The sequence below is a fragment of the Dunckerocampus dactyliophorus genome, chromosome 17 (genome assembly GCF_027744805.1).
Source record: "Dunckerocampus dactyliophorus isolate RoL2022-P2 chromosome 17, RoL_Ddac_1.1, whole genome shotgun sequence".
In the NCBI taxonomy this organism is placed as follows: domain Eukaryota; kingdom Metazoa; phylum Chordata; class Actinopteri; order Syngnathiformes; family Syngnathidae; genus Dunckerocampus; species Dunckerocampus dactyliophorus.
Window position 1 is genome coordinate 18,828,652 of NC_072835.1, and position 16,865 is coordinate 18,845,516.

Here is a 16,865-nt window from a genome sequence, read left to right on the forward strand (position 1 = left end):
GGGTGCTACGAGTGTAAAGCCATTTAAAGCCTCTATTTCAATACATTGTGAGATTGATGAGACAGTGGTCACCACAGGAAGTACGCTGTCCAGATAAAACTCTGATTATATCTATATTATGCAGTACAAATGTCACAGTGACTATCAGGGTGGTATTTCATGTCTAGAAGGCTCTAATAATGTTAAAAAATACATATTTAGGATATCGTAAACAGGGTTTCTATGCCATAACTACGAAAATGTTCCATACATTAATATTGAGTTCTACTTCTACCTGTGGAAATTAACTTATCCCAGTTTGGTCTGGCACCGATTAACCGTGATAAACGAGGTACGACTGTATTTGTGACACAATAGAGCTTAATTGGCTGAGGTCAAAAGTCAGACTCAGTGGATTTGGGTCTATGTTAAGACAAGAGCACTATAGATTTTGAATGGTCAAAGTCAGACGCCTGTAAGCAAGAACACGAATGCTGTATGAGGTTATCCGGCAGCTAAACAACATTGGTACTAACTGAAGAATGAGAAAAAGAACACGTCCCTGATTAATAGCTGGCTAACAATAGACCAGAGTCTGCTTTAATTAGCATTTACTTTGTGAGAGGCTGACAGTGACAAGACACTGTGTATGTGTTGCAAGAGAAAAGAAGGCCAAACACAGTCAGACTGTTCCCGTGGGCTGCTGAGCCACGTGGAAAAAAAAAAAAAAAAAAAAAAAAAAAACGCGAGTTGAACAAAATGTGCGAGAAGCGTGACGCTCCCTGGCTCGAATCATTCCCGACCAAATTTGTCTTCCACTTCCTGTGAGAGACGTAGTGGAGAATCCCCTGGAAACTCCAGCCCTGATTGGACGGGAGGCGGAGGAAGCGTTGCCATCTATGTCCTCGTTGGCCCGCCATCTTCCAAATGAGATACAAATAGAGCATCAGGATTTTTTTTTTTTTTTGGGCTGTACAAGAACGTGGTGTACTCCATTTTTGACTTAACAATGTCTTTATAATAATTATAGCCAGTTTGTTCAATACGGGTGATTTTCACTTATGTGAGCTGGTGGTGTCATCAAGTGTCTCAGTTGCACTGGCTTGCATCCAATGTGTTAGTACCAAATCTGTCACTCCGAAGCACGTTTTATAAGACAGTATGTGACCTAGAAACAGTCATTCTGAGTATAAAGACGGAATGGAATGGATCCGGGTGTAATTTCTGGTGTAATATCATGCAGGATTATGATGAACGCGTTCATGTTATTATGTTATTAACGACTGAGATCCCTTTGAATATCTATGTACCATTCACTCTGAGCCGGCTGGCCCATTGGGCAATATGAGCAAATGCTAGGGGCGCTCGGCCCTATTAAAACTAGTTATTACTATTACCTTTTAAAATGCTTACACTGATTCAAATGTAAAGCAAGGTACAATTAATATAACTACACATTAAAATACCATAGAACTTGAACGTCGCCCCCTCACTCTATTGCCGTTTTTCAAAAATTAATTAATTCATAAACGCGGTTTCCTGGTTGACTACGGCCAATTATTAGAAAAAATGCATATTTTAGCAAATGTTGCATATTCCTTGCCTAAATTATGCATTTTCAAGCATAAAAATGTTCTAAATGAACTAAAATACAAATACTGGACAGTTTAACTTTAAGGCAATACAAGATGTTGAACTGCACGACACTGGCCACTAGGTGTCACTAATAACACTCGATCGCCAATGACAGGCTTTATTACTATTGTATTTTATAATTATTTATCTCACAACAGGCTCAATCATAACATCACAATAATGTCATCATCATAACAATAACACGGGTTACTGTTGTGGCCGTACTCCAGCTAACACTCAACCCCGAATCCCTAACATCACTTCCTGTCCACGCGTCCGGAAGGCATTTATTGAAACACACACGAGCGCAAGTCTTATTTATGTCTTAAATGGCTTATTTTCTCTGATTAGATCTGCTCTATTGGGCAATGTGAGTGTAAAGGTGACTATAGGCGTGTAATTTCTTGTCTAGAGGGCTCTAATAATGTAAGATCATATTCAGAAAGTCATAAACAGGTTTTCTATGGTCAAACTATGAAAGATTCCGCTTATTAACATTGAATCCTACTTCGAGGAAATTCGTTTGTCGCATTGACACATTAGCATAAGCATTTATCCATCCATCGACAGTAACTATTATCTACATATACATACAATGCTGATTTTACATATACTAAAACGTATTTCATTTTACTGTATTCTGATGTATTTGTACTTTTTCTGTGTCAATTTTTAGCGAGCTAGCTGTCTCTCTCTGTCTAGTGTCCTTTAAGGACACGCCTGATGTCTGGGATATGTCTGGCCGCGCATGTTTGTTCTGTCTGGACCAAAATTGGACTCCGTGTTCTGAGTCGTGACTCGTTGATGCTGGTGCTGATGCTGGAGCTCCGGAAACAAGGCTCCGGAAGGCGAGAGAGGGCTGCAACATCCGCGCGATCGTCCGCGGGTGTCAGCCAATCACGTCTCTCCCCGCGGCATCCCTCCTTGTTGCGTGTTATAGGAAGTGGGCGGGGCCTGGGAAACGCTGCGTGGGCGGCTGAGCGTGTAGTAAAAAAGGGAGCCGCGGCGGCACTATTTAGTCAGACAAGCCGAGGAGGAGAGCCAGCAGAAGCAGCAGCAGCAGCCACAGGCACAAGAACAAGAACAGGATCTTACTTCAGCACCAAGCCCGAGTGGACAGCGACACGTAGCTCAAATACCCCCCCAACACTCAGCATCATGGTTCTCATCTGGACACAGTTTGGAGTCAAGCACAAAAATGTCAACGTCAGGTGCAAAGTTCGGGTTATGCACCGGGGAGACAGCTCGGGGTCGTCCTCATCAGCGGTAAGTACAAAAAAATACTTTTGTATAATTTATTCAGCTGCGTCTTTATAGTGGGACTTACAGGGGGGAATTCTACTTCACTGTCAGAATGACCTTTTATCATTAAGTGACAACGACTTGTTTTTATTACTGCATGTACTTTTAAATAATTAATTAGGAAATTAATTTAGGGACCGTATTAAAATGTTGCCTGTATAAAGATATTTTTATAATCATGATGGTGGTTCTTGTTAGGCTTACTTATAATTAATAAGTTATTTTATGTCATTATTTCACTTCTAGCCCTGACATTAGGTAGGCAATAGATTGCGATTTGTGCCAAAAGCTGCCTTTAGTAAGAGAAGAATGCTCAGTTTTGTTAATCTATCGAAGATATACAGATATATTTAATCACATCTGATTCAAATGCAAGACTAGCGTTCATCCAATGGCTGCAGTGAATCTCAGTTGTCAGGGGGAAGTCTAAAACACCCCCCCTGCACTGCTATGCATCAGCCTTTAAAATTCATAGCAGACAGTATGTGCAGAGGCAGCAGCAGACCTGACATGGATAAAGTGTTAGTGGTATCATGACACACTGCACATCCATACAGCGTAAGCAGAAATATGTCAAACGAATGATCTAACATAAAGCTCCTCCCCTCCACCTGCAGGAAGGCACCAAGTCCGAGCCAGACACCCCATGCCTGTCCATCAAGCCCAACGCGGGCAAAGACTTCTACAAAGTCTTGGGTGTGTCGCAGGATTCCAACGAGGATGAGATCAAGAAGGCCTACAGGAAGATGGCGCTCAAGTTCCACCCGGACAAGAACAGCGAGGCCGATGCAGAGGATCGGTTCAAGGAGATCGCAGAGGCCTACGAGGTTCTTGCCGACCCCAAGAAGAGAAGCATCTACGACCAGTTTGGAGAGGAAGGTGAGGATCGGGATACAGATGATGTATTCAGGCGTTAAAGCAGCCAGATCAGTCATTTCCATCATGTAGAAGTTGGAACTTCACCTTTCAATGAACGTCCCCTGCCAGGCTAACCGATCTCTTTGCTTTCAGGTCTAAAGAGCGGCATGTCAGTGGCAGGGCAAGGCAACGCCTTCCGCAACCACTTCCCCACCGACCCCCACACAACCTTCTCCTCTTTCTTCCATGGCTCAGACCACTTCGACATCTTCTTCGGCCACGACTTTGAGGCCGAAGACGACCTCTTCAACCCCTTCAGGCGCTTCCCCTTCAGCCACGTGGGCGCCAACCACGACGGCGGCCTGCGGCGAGGCCAGAGGCGCCTGCAGGGCAAGGCGGTGGTGCACGACCTGCCGGTGACCCTGGAGGAGGTGATGCACGGCTGCACCAAGCACGTGAAGATCACCCGCAGCCGCCTCAACGCCGACGGGCAGAGCGTGCGATCCGAGGACAAGGTGCTGAACGTGGTGGTGAAGAAAGGATGGAAGGCGGGGACCAAGATCACCTTCCCCAGGGAGGGCGACGAAACGCCCAACAACACCCCGGCGGATGTCACCTTCGTACTCAGGGACACGGAGCACTCGCAATACAAGAGAGACGGCTCCAACATCGTGTATACGGCCAGCATCACGCTCAAAGAGGTGAGTTTGCATTTCTTCTGGCCCAGTGGTTAGGAATCGCTAGTTCTCGTACCAAAAAGTAGCATGGTACAGCTCGGTTTGACCTTCAATGTGTTACAAAACCACTCTATAAGTAGACGTACTATACAGCCGACACCATCACCTCCTCTTGTTTACGTAAGGCCCATTCAAACCCAAAGAAAATCAATTACTGTGAAGATATCAGGAGGAAATATGAGCACCACTAAAGAGAACTGCAGCCTGCTCGCCTTACCTCATCAGCCCCCGCCGAGCGAGCTATATATAGCCTCCCTCCACTGCGATGCTGCATGCAGACTTCTCAATGGCAGGCCAATGGAGGAGGAGGCAGCATGGGGGGGGGCTGCCCACGCACAGATTAGCAGGTCGCCGTTTTGAAAGATATAAGCTCCTTCCTGTCTTCAGTCACTGACACCCACATGCATCCCTACAAATGGAGCAGCCATTATCACATCTGTAGCAGCGGGCTGTTGTGTAACCGCCTTTTGCAAAGATTGACACATTTACGGCTTACGCAACCTGACACATTCACAAATGTGCTTCCAAGTGTCCTCGGAAGGATTATGAAACCTGTCCTCAATTAAACTTTTCCTTTCCCTTTCCTTCCCAGGCCTTGTGCGGCTGCACCGTCAACGTCCCCACGCTGGACAACCGCATGATGCCTCTGCCGTGCAGCGACGTCATCAAGCCGGGGGCCGTGCGGCGCCTCAGGGGGGAAGGCCTACCCATAGCCAAGAGTCCATCCAAGCGGGGCGACCTGGTGGTGGAGTTCCAGGTGCTCTTCCCCGACAGGATCCCTCCACAGTCGCGTGAGATCATCAAGCACAGCCTGGGTCAGTGCTAGCCTGTGTCGAGAGCCAAAATGGTCGCCATTCTTGCCCGAGGTGCTAAGGCCACAACCAACCTCTGATGGTGTTTGGACAATAATAGTGCCGATGTGCTGGTGTGCACAACTGCGATGCCTGACGGACGCGGTCTTTGGTATCTAAGGGACGTCTCCATTGCCTTTCTCATGGAATGAAAAGGTTATCCATACTGTTCTCACTGCAGTATCTTATTCAAGTCTGTATAGACTTAACAAGGGTGGTAGAAACTTGACTATATATTATTATATGGTGCTGAAATGACTGCCTTTTGCATTGATTTATTACAATAGCTACATGTACTTGTGTGCAAAGATCTCCTTTGTGTACAAAAAAGCAAAAACATTGTCTCTAAGAGAGATTCATGTGTCAATTGTTCTATTGAATTGATAATATTGTAAATATTCTGCATTGGTGTTTTATTACCTGATACTTCATTGGCAGCATGGAATAAAAGCGAGCTCCGACTTGACTTTTCTTGCCTTGCGTCTGTGCCGCATTCATTCATTCATTCCTTCATTCATTCATTTTCTGCTGCTCTACAGGATACAGGAGGATACAGTACATATAATCAAACCATTCACACTTATGGACAATTTAGAGCAGGCGTGTCCAAAGTGCAGGCCGGAGCGCCATTTGTGGCCCACGACACTTTTTAAAATTTGCTGGCTGCATGTTCTAAAAATAGGATTTAACCAGAAAACATCAACAGCAAAAATGGAAAAATCTGTGGTAATTTTACAAGAATAAAGTCAAAACATTCCGAGAAAAAGTTATGATTTTTCGACAATAGTGTATTATTATGGAGAAAAATAACATTGTTTTAGGACCATAAAGTTTCATTTTTAAAGAAAGTGTTTGTTTTTTTGAAGTTGCAATATTATGAGAAACAAAGAAAACAATGAATAAGGTTGTAATTTTTAGAAAAAGTTATACCGTTATGAGAATAAAGTCAAAATATTCTAATATAACAATAAAGTCATAATTCCGAGAAGAACATTTACAAGAGGAAAGTTTAAATGGATGGGAAAAAAAAATTTAAGGCAGAAAAAAGCTGTGATTTTACGGGATTAACGTCAAAATATTAAGAGAAATAAGTCATATTCTATTTTATGGGAAAAAACACGTCATATTATCAGGAAAAATAATGTCATTTTCGTAACATAACATAACATAACATAACAAAATATCAAAGAAAAATATGTTTTGGAATATTATGAGAAACAAAAAAAACAAGATACATTTTTGCAAAATTAGGTTCGGAAAAAGTTTGAATATTATGGGAATAAAGTCAGAATATTATGAGAAGAAAATTTACCAAAATTATTTAAGATAATTGAAATATCAAATAATATAATTAAAAAATTATATAATTTAAAAACAACAGCAAAAATGGGGGAAAAGACCAAAGTTCATACTATAATTTCACAAAGCTGTTTTCTTGAATTATACGTAAGTTCTTTGAATATATTACATGTGTTGCTTTGTAAAACATCAAAGTGGCCCTTGCATCCTTTCATTTTTCACTATGTGGCCCCCGGTGGAAACAGTTTGGACACTCCTGATTTAGAATGTCCAATTGACCAAACACCGTGGTTTTTGGACGATGGAAGGAGTGAACCCACGCAAGCACAGGAAACAGACAAACTCCAAACGGAGAGGTCTGAGCCAGGATTCAAACCCAGAACCTCCAGAATGCGAGGCAGATACGCTAACCACTCTTTTCCAGGCAGCATAAATCTTCATTTCAACATTTATGCAAATGCAGGAGGTGTCAATCTGCAGTTTGGTGCTGATTCAAATCAGGCTTGCTTGAGCTTTGTTTTTCAGTGATTACACAACGTACATCTGCAGGAATTAATACTTGTACGAATACTTGGCGAAATGTCTTTTAGCAAGTTTCTCCTAAGCCAGACACTTTCCGTACCCATCAACAAGCTGCTGGCATCATTTTTGCTGTACTCTCCTGAGCTTTTGGTAGGGATCTTTTAAATTGGTTGGTTTCCTGACACGGACATTTAAGCAAAGTCCACAAACGTGCAGGAGAGTTGAAGTCAGGGCTCTGGGGAAGGCCACTACAGGAGTTCAATGTTAGCCGGCTTTATCCATTCCAAAAGCAGTTTGGATATGTGTTTGGGATCCAAATGAATCTAAAATTCTTTGAAGACGTACAGTAGGTTGTGTATGTGACGCTCCGTGACTTAGCCCGTGTGACTGTTTGGTTTATTTTCCCTTTTATGTCTTAGTTCCTGTTTTGGTATTACTTCTGTTTCTGCGTTTTGCCTGCTTTGCCCTGCTGTTCACTCGCACCTGCCGCTAATTTGTGTTGTTGGTTTTTAGTCCAGGCGCGTGCCCCTTTGTTTGTCGGAGCATTGTCAATATTAATGTCATTGTACAGCTCGTTCGTTGGTATCCTGCCGCTGCACAGCAGTACACGTACTGTGTGTGCGTGTGTGTGTGTGTGTGTGTGTGTGTGTGTGTATATATATATATATGGGATCGAGGAAAAGGCTTCTTGAGACGTCATCTGTACTTCTGTGTAGAAGGTGTCGGACGTTTCGCTCCTCATCCGAAGAGCTTCGTCAGCAAACTAATAAGTGCTGGTAGCCTAGGCCTTAAATACAGTAAGAGTGGGCGGAATTGGTGTGCCAACACCCTCCTCCTATTGGTTCGTTACACTAAGCCTGGGCGGAGCAGTGGTATAATCCTATCCTGTTATTCACACCTACGATAAAAGGAAAGTGTCGCTCCCTGAATTGGGTATGAACGACTCTGATACTGGCTTGTTAGCATCTATTGTTCTGGCTCGGCCCTGCCTTCACCTCATTTGCAAGACTAAGAGCTGTGGGTTTTGGTCTCAGTAACCTGCTGAACACAGGGTCCAAATTAAACCTCAAACCACCATTCCGATTCAATGATGGGTTCTGTTGTTTGACAAAAATAGCTTCCTTTACTCCTCTTTCAAACCATCTGTTTTCTTTGGCCAAAATCTTTACCTCGCTGTCCTGAAAAGAGTGATTGGTAGCTTTCAGGTGTAGATCTATGTAGATCTATGTAGATCTATGTACAGAAGTACAGATGACGTCTCAAGAAGCCTTTTCCTCGATGGACAACTCCTGTACGACTGAGAGCCTACACAGACGTATATATATGGGATGTTTGATATTGGCTTTTTTTGTTTGTTGTATGTAGATCTATGTAGATCTATGGATCTATGTAGATCTACACCTGAAAGCTACCAATCACTCTTTTCAGGACAGCGAGGTAAAGATTTTGGCCAAAGAAAACAGATGGTTTGAAAGAGGAGTAAAGGAAGCTATTTTTGTCAAACAACAGAACCCATCATTGAATCGGAATGGTGGTTTGAGGTTTAATTTGGACCCTGTGTTCAGCAGGTTACTGAGACCAAAACCCACAGCTCTTAGTCTTGCAAATGAGGTGAAGGCAGGGCCGAGCCAGAACAATAGATGCTAACAAGCCAGTATCAGAGTCGTTCATACCCAATTCAGGGAGCGACACTTTCCTTTTATCGTAGGTGTGAATAACAGGATAGGATTATACCACTACTCCGCCCACGCTTAGTGTAACGAACCAAAAGGAGGAGGGTGTTGGCACACCAATTCCGCCCACTCTTACTGTATTTAAGACCTAAGCTAGCAGCACTTATTAGTTTGCTGACGAAGCTCTTCGGATGAGGAGCGAAACGTCCGACACCTTCTACACAGAAGTACAGATGACGTCTCAAGAAGCCTTTTCCTCGATGGACAACTCCTGTACGACTGAGAGCCTACACAGACGTATATATATGGGATGTTTGATATTGGCTTTTTTTGTTTGTTGTCCAAAACATATCCAAAACATACACCTGCACATACTACTGTATAAACCCACCGCCACCATGGGCTACACATCCACAACGTTGACATTAGTACAGTAAACCGCTCACCCACACAACGCCGTATATGATGTCTGCCATCTGCCCTGTCTCATGAAAAGCAGAATGCGCCAGACGCCTTCAAATGTGAGCATTTGCCCTCTCAAGTCGTCATAAGGGGATGACGAGCAGACAGCTGTCTGGGCGGCTGGTCTCAGACGATCTTGGAGGTGAAGATGCTGGTTGTGGAGGTGCTGGGATGGTGTGGTCGGTTGGATGCACTGCCAAATTCTCCGATTGTCTATGGTAGAGAAATAAACATTCAGTTCATGGTGGACATTCCTGCGGTCAGCATACCTATTCCGTGCTCCGTCAACTCTTGCGACATTTGCTGCATTGTGCTGTGTGACAAAACTGCACTTTTGGAGTGGTCTTTTACTGTGGCCAGCCTAAGGCACACCTGTGAAATACTCATGCATCAACATGATATGCCACACCTGAGAGGTGGATGGATTATTTCAGAAAAATGCTCACTAACGCACATTTAAACAGATTTGTCAACAATATTTGAGAGAAATAATACTTTTGTGTGGAACTTGCCTTGTCCGGCCAACAGTGCGTTCCCCCTTGCAATGCAGGTAGTCTATTTGGTCTACTATCGCCCCCTGGTGGCAGGTGGTCGCCACAACCTTGCATCCAACTCAACATAATTGCGCTCAGCTGTTGCTCTGTAATGTTACACCACCTGTTTTGCACGGACGTCTCACGTCGTGTTAAAAACCAAGAGTAAATGTATTATTTGGCAACAAGGATGAGCGCCACACTGGTGGAAGACGGCCTTCACTTTTGTGCGATTGAAAAGCCGCAGGCAGACCACCACAATCCCAAAATGGCCCACATTGATTGACACGTCAAAACACTTGTGCAGAGACACACGCTGCGTGCATGCCTCGAGATCACATGTTTTTTTAATCTCTAATTTAGACCTTTTTATGTCCCCTGGAATGAAATGTCGGACCCACGTCAGAGCACCCCACCCAACTTGACCGAGGGTTACCCGGTGACAAATCTCACCCTGGTGGTTCTCCTGCTCATCCCCGCCGTCGTCGTCCTGCTCCTCCTCAACTGCTTCTTCTTGGGCTACAAGCTGCTCCTCCTCTTCAAGAGGAACAGACAAAAGCGGGAGGACACGGAGGAGGTCCTGCTGCACAGAGTCTGCAGGAGATCACCCGACGTGGAGGTCTTCCCTACGCGGAGGGCGTACATGTCACTGTCCGAGCCCGCGCTGCCTCACCCGGTTACCTCCTCCAGGGCTTCGTCGATGGACAGGGTAGGAGCGGAGCAGAGAATACGGCTATTGAGGCCGGATGGGGCTACCGGGTCAGGGTCCCAGAGGGCGCCGAGTAGCATACGGGCATCCGGTGCGGGGAGGCTCGACCCGGCTTCCGGGTCACGGAGCACCAACAAGGCTGGGTGGCGTCACAGTGCGCCGGTGTTGCCCATGCAGGCCAGTGACTCTGAGACCGAGGTCAGACTGCACCTGGTTCCGCCCAACTCTCCCACAGTGAGTGTTTCTTTGTGGGCGACAAAACCGTTCTCATATTGCATTTTTTGTGTTATGTTAATGGACATCATTTAATATGTGATATTATTGTGGTTGGGGTGGTGCAGAACTACACTGCATCATTCTGAGAGCTGTTTCTAATATTTTTAGTCACTTTTGTAGGTTAATAAGGTAACCACAATATCAGAAACCAATTTTAAAGGCATGCAGCCCAGTAAATAATACATCTAATAAACATGTCAATCAAAACCGTGCATTATTGCCTGCAGAGCAGACATGGCATCTGTAAAGCTGAGGCTTTTATTCAATTTTAGTTTATATTATTTTAATGATTTAATAGTGGAAATGATCACTATTAGATAGGTATTAAACCTAACAATAGGTATGGTTATTGTGATGCAGTGTTGTACAACTGCGGTGAATCATACTGAGATGTTGCTAATATTTTGACCTGCTCATAGCTAAATAAGGTGACAAATATATATTTTTAAACACAATCATTAAATAAATGCATCCAATAAAATGTCAAAACGATGCAAATAGGCACAATATGTCCCATGTCATCTGATTTTAATGCTAATACATTTCTTACTGTTAACAGGGTGTTGTGTTTTATAGTGGTGCATTTCATTGTTCATCCCCCTCTGTTCCTAGGAAACGCAGCATGCGGTCCAAGCCGGTCGCAGCAGCCCATATGGGATGCTGACCGAGCTGAGCCCGGGCGTCATGCACATTTTTGACCAAGTGGACATGGCGTGCGAGTACATTGACCCGCCCTCAGAGAGATCCTGCCTCAACACGTCAGCGGTGCAAGGTTCCGGCCTGGACAGCGACTTTGGTGCCAGTGCAGGTTTGCTGGTGTCTGCTTTATAGTGCACATAGAGCATGATAAAAAAAACACCTTTTGAATACTAAAAAGAAAAAAAAAAAGTGCCATATAAATGTGATGGACCCCAAAATAAGATGATCCTGCACTGGTGTGAGTGACAGGCAGAAAAGCTGTGACACACTTTGGCAGATGTTTGGTACAGAATGCATTTCTTTCTAGTGTTTTTCCTGGGGAACAAATACAGTATATGTAGTCTTACATTCTGTATTTTTAGATTAAAGAAGCTCTTACTTGAACTTTGCACCACTGCTCATAAAAGGTGCATGAACAAGTCGTATGTTTTGCATTGCTATTGTGGTAAAAATCGTTTCCTTTCCAGGTGTGTCCCTGAGGATTCTGTCAGCAGACAGTGATGGTTTGTCCAATGGCGTGCTGGCTTCGGCGTTGGAGTGGGACTATTACGACCCCTGTTATGTCAAACAAAACAACGTGCCCAAACATAAACACCACAGAACTGCCCTGCACTCCAGACAGTACTGGGTATAAACAACAAAAAAGCCCAGATGTTAGTAATTTAAGTTTTAGTGTTTATTTATTCTTTATTTTATTCTATTTAAAAAGCACTTGATGTGGAGATTAAGTTGGTCTCACTTCTCACGTACAAGTTTGAAATATTTTCAATGCACTGAACACCGATTTTGTTGCACTTCTCACTTAAATATGTTTACTTATCACTCTTCCAATGTTTTTCACATTTCACAATAGCCAATTTCCACAATGTTGTGTACGCTAATAGACATTTGAGTCATTTTAAGATCATAAATTCACTTTTAAATATGATTTAAGGTTGCTTTTAACTTCTAATGAGATTATGCATGTTTTTTTGTCCAATTCTGTGAGTCTGGCCGATTAAATGGTTGAATTACTATTGGAGATGCTCGATATTGGCTTTCATTACCGATATGCGATATTGCTATTGTCAGCAGCTCTTCCCTCAAACTAATGTTGCATAATGAACCCAATTTGCTGCTTCTACTGAATGCATTGCACAAACAAACATTATGAATGAAAGTAATCAAAAAAGTGCCTAAACGCTGCGTGTGACTAAAGATTCTTCCAGAGGTGAGACATTCAAAGTATTGAAGAAATCTTATTTGCAGGAAAAAAATTATACCGATATGATCCAATCTCATTTTTATTCAAATATCGGCTGATAATATTCATAATCAATCTGGGATTTTAAATGTAATGTCTGCCCGACAGAGAGCACTAAAAGACCACCTATGACTTATCACAACAGCTGATTTTATGTTAATCAAAAACGTGCAGTTTTTTTTGTATTTGTGCATTTCTGATGGCAAAATCTGATGAGCCGTGAAATGTAGCCACATGTCCCGTGAGCATGAATGAGCTGGAATACTTTATTCTCTGCAAAGAGATGTCTGTACATTATGGATCAAGTGCCACTTGGAAGTTCATTGAAGTACAACTGACGAAGCACTATGCAACAACAGAGGACAACCAAAACAAACTGAAAATGCATCGTACATTACTCAAAGCTGGAGAGGAAGTTCAACACTATTTGCTTGAGCTTAGCATCTGAAGCCTCTGAGATTTTGCCATCAGCCCTGTGAGGAGCAAGAGTTTGACAATGAGGATCCTACAATCAATCAAAATATTATCAATAAATTATCTAAAAAGGCTGAACATTTGGTACAGTTCTTGTTTCTGATTGTGCAGGCGTACCCAATGATGTGTCCCATGAATGTGCAATGCTCTCAAACTTACCTGATGGCAGCGAGCAGGTCTTGGTGTTGACTCAAGATGTGTTGCAGGAAAGCCTTCTCGAACTTTGTGATCTTGCTGGGTTCCATTTTGTCCAGGTGTCCCCTCACGCCGGCGTAGATGACTGTGACCTGCTCTTCAATAGCCATGGGAGCTGAGAAAAGTAGTGAATTTTTTTTTTTTTTAAACCAACAAAGAAAAAAGTTCAATTTGTGATACTAAGAAGTGAAGACTTACAGTATTGGCCCTGCTTGAGGAGCTCAGTGAGACGGACGCCACGGTTCAGCAGCTGCTGGGTGGCTGCGTCCAGGTCGGAACCAAACTGAGCGAAAGCGGCCACCTCTCGGTACTGGGCCAGCTCCAGCTTCATGGTACCGGCCACCTGACGAGGGAAATGTTAGTAGCGGTTGGAAAATTCTCGCACTTGGCATTAAACAAGTGGAACCAACCTGCTTCATGGCCCTGGTCTGGGCAGCTGATCCGACACGTGACACGGACAGACCAACGTTGATGGCGGGACGGATGCCCTTGTAGAAAAGCTCAGTCTCCAAGAAGATCTGTGGGAGAACCCAACTCAGATTAGTCAACATTTTTTTTCAAGCAAATGTGAACCCTCCAGATGACATCACTGTCTTGAATGAAGCCCAATCAAAAAACCCTTAGAACTGACCCAAATATAAAATGACCCAGATTTTTCTAGACCTGTTATACTGTATAACAACTCGTCTTTCAGATTTGTTTCAAGAGAAAAGTCTTCTATTTGAGTCAATAAGATCAATCAACTTTCCTCGATGGCCCCAATCTCGCCGATAGTTACCTGGCCATCTGTGATGGAAATGACGTTGGTTGGAATGTAGGCCGACACGTCACCGGCCTGCGTCTCAATGACTGGAAGGGCGGTAAGGGAGCCACCTCCAAAGTTGTCGTTCATCTTTGCAGCCCTCTCCAGCAGGCGGGAATGCAAGTAGAAGACGTCTCCTGGGTAAGCCTCGCGGCCGGGAGGGCGACGCAGCAGCAAAGACATCTGACGGTAGGCGACGGCCTAATGGAGAACCACACAAATGGGGGTCACACTCAAGTCTTCAGGGTCACACCAACAGCAAAATAAAAACACTCACCTGCTTGGAGAGATCGTCGTAAATGATGAGGGCATGCTTGCCGTTGTCTCTGAAGTACTCGCCCATGGAGCAGCCGGAGTAGGGGGCCAGGTACTGCAAGGGGGCGGCGTCGGAGGCGGTGGCCGACACCACGATGGTGTACTTCATGGCGTCGGCATCCGTCAACCTCTTGACCAGCTGAGCCACGGTGGATCGTTTCTGGCCGATGGCCACGTAGATGCAGTACAGCTTCTTCTTCTCGTCGGTCCCTTCATTGAATCGCTTCTGATTGATGATGGTGTCAATGGCGATGGCGGTTTTACTGGGATAATTATAACATCACAAATTAAAGCGGTGTGGAAGTGTTCCTCATGGGCCAGCATCTTTATGATATTTTATATTTGTATTGACAAATATGATACTGTGCAGTCAAACAATGTATACATGTCTCTACCAGTAGAGGGCGCAAGCAACTGAGGAGCAACTAGAAAACAAAACAGGAGGTACATTACCATGTCCGTTTTGGGTTGGACTGACTGTCTCTAGGTATATTTCTGGACAACACATTTTGTATTCTTAAGTTACATTTGAATCATGAAGAGGAAAAAGTTTAGCTCTGAGCCTCAAATTTCCATTCCACTGAATATCTACACATAAGTACACTCTAAAATGAATGTAAAAAGTAACCATATAATAGTTAATTTTGGTGAGTCCTCCTACCCTGTCTGCCTGTCACCAATGATGAGCTCACGTTGTCCACGACCGATGGGCACCAAACTGTCGACAGCCTTGATGCCCGTCTGCATGGGCTCCCTCACAGAGATACGAGGGATGATACCAGGAGCTTTCAGTCCTACACGCCTGCGGGTCTTGGAACCAAGGGGACCCTGTGACGGAATTAACGGAAAAGAAGAGATGATTGAATGGATAAATGTAAAAGGCTCATCTTGCCCACTCACCTTTCCGTCGATGGCATTTCCCAGAGCGTCCACAACGCGGCCCAGCAGTTCTTCGCCAACAGGCACATCGACAATGGCGCCTGTCCTCTTCACAATGTCTCCTTCCTTGATCAGCTTGTCGTTACCGAACACCACAACACCAACATTGTCCGGCTCCAAATTCAGAGACATTCCCTGGACACAAGCAAGTTACTTTTGTTTTATACAAAAAAAATGGCGTGATATGATAACATTTTTGCAAAGTTAGTACTGTAACATGCAAATTGCAGCATCAACCTTGAGCCCGGATGAGAACTCCACCATCTCCTCGGCCTGCACATTCCTGAGACCGTACACTCGAGCGATACCGTCACCAATGGACAACACCCGGCCGGTCTCCTCCAAGTCAGCGCTGGTGTCCGCTCCCATGATCTTCTCCTCCAGGATGGAAGAAACCTCAGCGGTGCCTTAAAATGAACAAATAACTACTGTTCATTTGACAGTAGGTCTTAAAAATACTCTATCACACCATTTCACCAAATGCTAACCTGTTTTCTGCATCCATGGACGAGTGGTGTGGAGGTTCTTGACTCCCACACATGCTGCAGCGACATTCTTGGACACCTTCCAAAGCAAAATAATGTTTTATCATGTGAACAAACAGACAATCGGATATTACATAAAATTAGGTAATATTGAAAAAGACTGGCAGCCTTGCACTGAAAGGGGTCAGTTATGCTCGCAAAAAATATATACGATTAATTACAATAGCATATTTTCACAGGAAGCTAGTATGCAGAGCTAGACAAACATCATTTGACCATGATAGTTCAATAATTAATATTAACTGATATTATCACTGAATCTATTTTTTTATGATCACATTGCAACTGTTCCGTAAGACTGTATACTTGATGTGACCGTTATTGAAATGACAGTACTTACTTTTGTTAAACGTGACCTTCAGTACAAGATTACATTGTTCATTGACACAAGCTAATGTATGATCATTGATATTGCTTTCGATAAAGAGCACAATTACATTATATCTTCAAAATGATAAATAACAGGGTTAAGTCTGCTTGTCATATTGAGAGTTAGCTTGTAGCTAAGTAGTGACAGGCCCAGTGTCCTCCGGATGCTAGCACGTATACCATGCTAGCATGTACGCCTCCGCCATGATTTCTCGCGATACAGCGGTACTTTTCAGTGCGGAATGAATCAAAAGCCAAAGTAATTCAGATGATATTTACTTACATAGCCGGCCCGACGAGGTAGAGTGCGGGCGAGAGCCGCTGCAACGCGAACTGTCAGCATGTTAGAATCCTGGGGGTGACCGTTCTGCTCCCGGAGCTGAGAGAGAAGGATGGCGGCTACGGCTACCAAATGGCAGAAAGTCACGGTAACCCGGAAGTACTTGAA

General features: G+C 44.0%; 3 protein-coding genes across 3 annotated transcripts; 2 read left to right on the forward strand and 1 right to left on the reverse strand.

The window, feature by feature from the left end:
- Nucleotides 1-2,616: 2,616 nt before the first annotated feature.
- On the forward strand, nt 2,617-5,828 carry zgc:122979 (uncharacterized protein LOC641576 homolog). The gene is made up of 4 exons (XM_054756373.1): nt 2,617-2,880; nt 3,534-3,795; nt 3,928-4,475; nt 5,104-5,828. Exons 1-4 carry the CDS (start codon nt 2,773-2,775, stop codon nt 5,335-5,337), a joined length of 1,152 nt encoding a protein of 383 aa, XP_054612348.1. The 5' UTR covers nt 2,617-2,772; the 3' UTR covers nt 5,338-5,828.
- Nucleotides 5,829-10,110: 4,282 nt separating this feature from the next.
- hwa (huluwa) lies at nt 10,111-12,523 on the forward strand. The gene is made up of 3 exons (XM_054756375.1): nt 10,111-10,794; nt 11,449-11,644; nt 12,003-12,523. The coding sequence occupies exons 1-3, from the start codon at nt 10,240-10,242 to the stop codon at nt 12,167-12,169; spliced, it is 918 nt and encodes a 305-aa protein (XP_054612350.1). The 5' UTR covers nt 10,111-10,239; the 3' UTR covers nt 12,170-12,523.
- A 507-nt stretch (nt 12,524-13,030) lies between these two features.
- Nucleotides 13,031-16,864, reverse strand: atp5fa1 (ATP synthase F1 subunit alpha). The gene is made up of 11 exons (XM_054756367.1): nt 16,701-16,864; nt 15,992-16,067; nt 15,741-15,910; nt 15,465-15,638; nt 15,226-15,392; nt 14,527-14,827; nt 14,226-14,450; nt 13,858-13,965; nt 13,646-13,790; nt 13,412-13,562; nt 13,031-13,251 (listed from the first exon to the last, which is right to left on the reverse strand). The coding sequence occupies exons 1-11, from the start codon at nt 16,758-16,760 to the stop codon at nt 13,173-13,175; spliced, it is 1,656 nt and encodes a 551-aa protein (XP_054612342.1). The 5' UTR covers nt 16,761-16,864; the 3' UTR covers nt 13,031-13,172.
- Between the last annotated feature and the right edge of the window lies 1 nt (nt 16,865).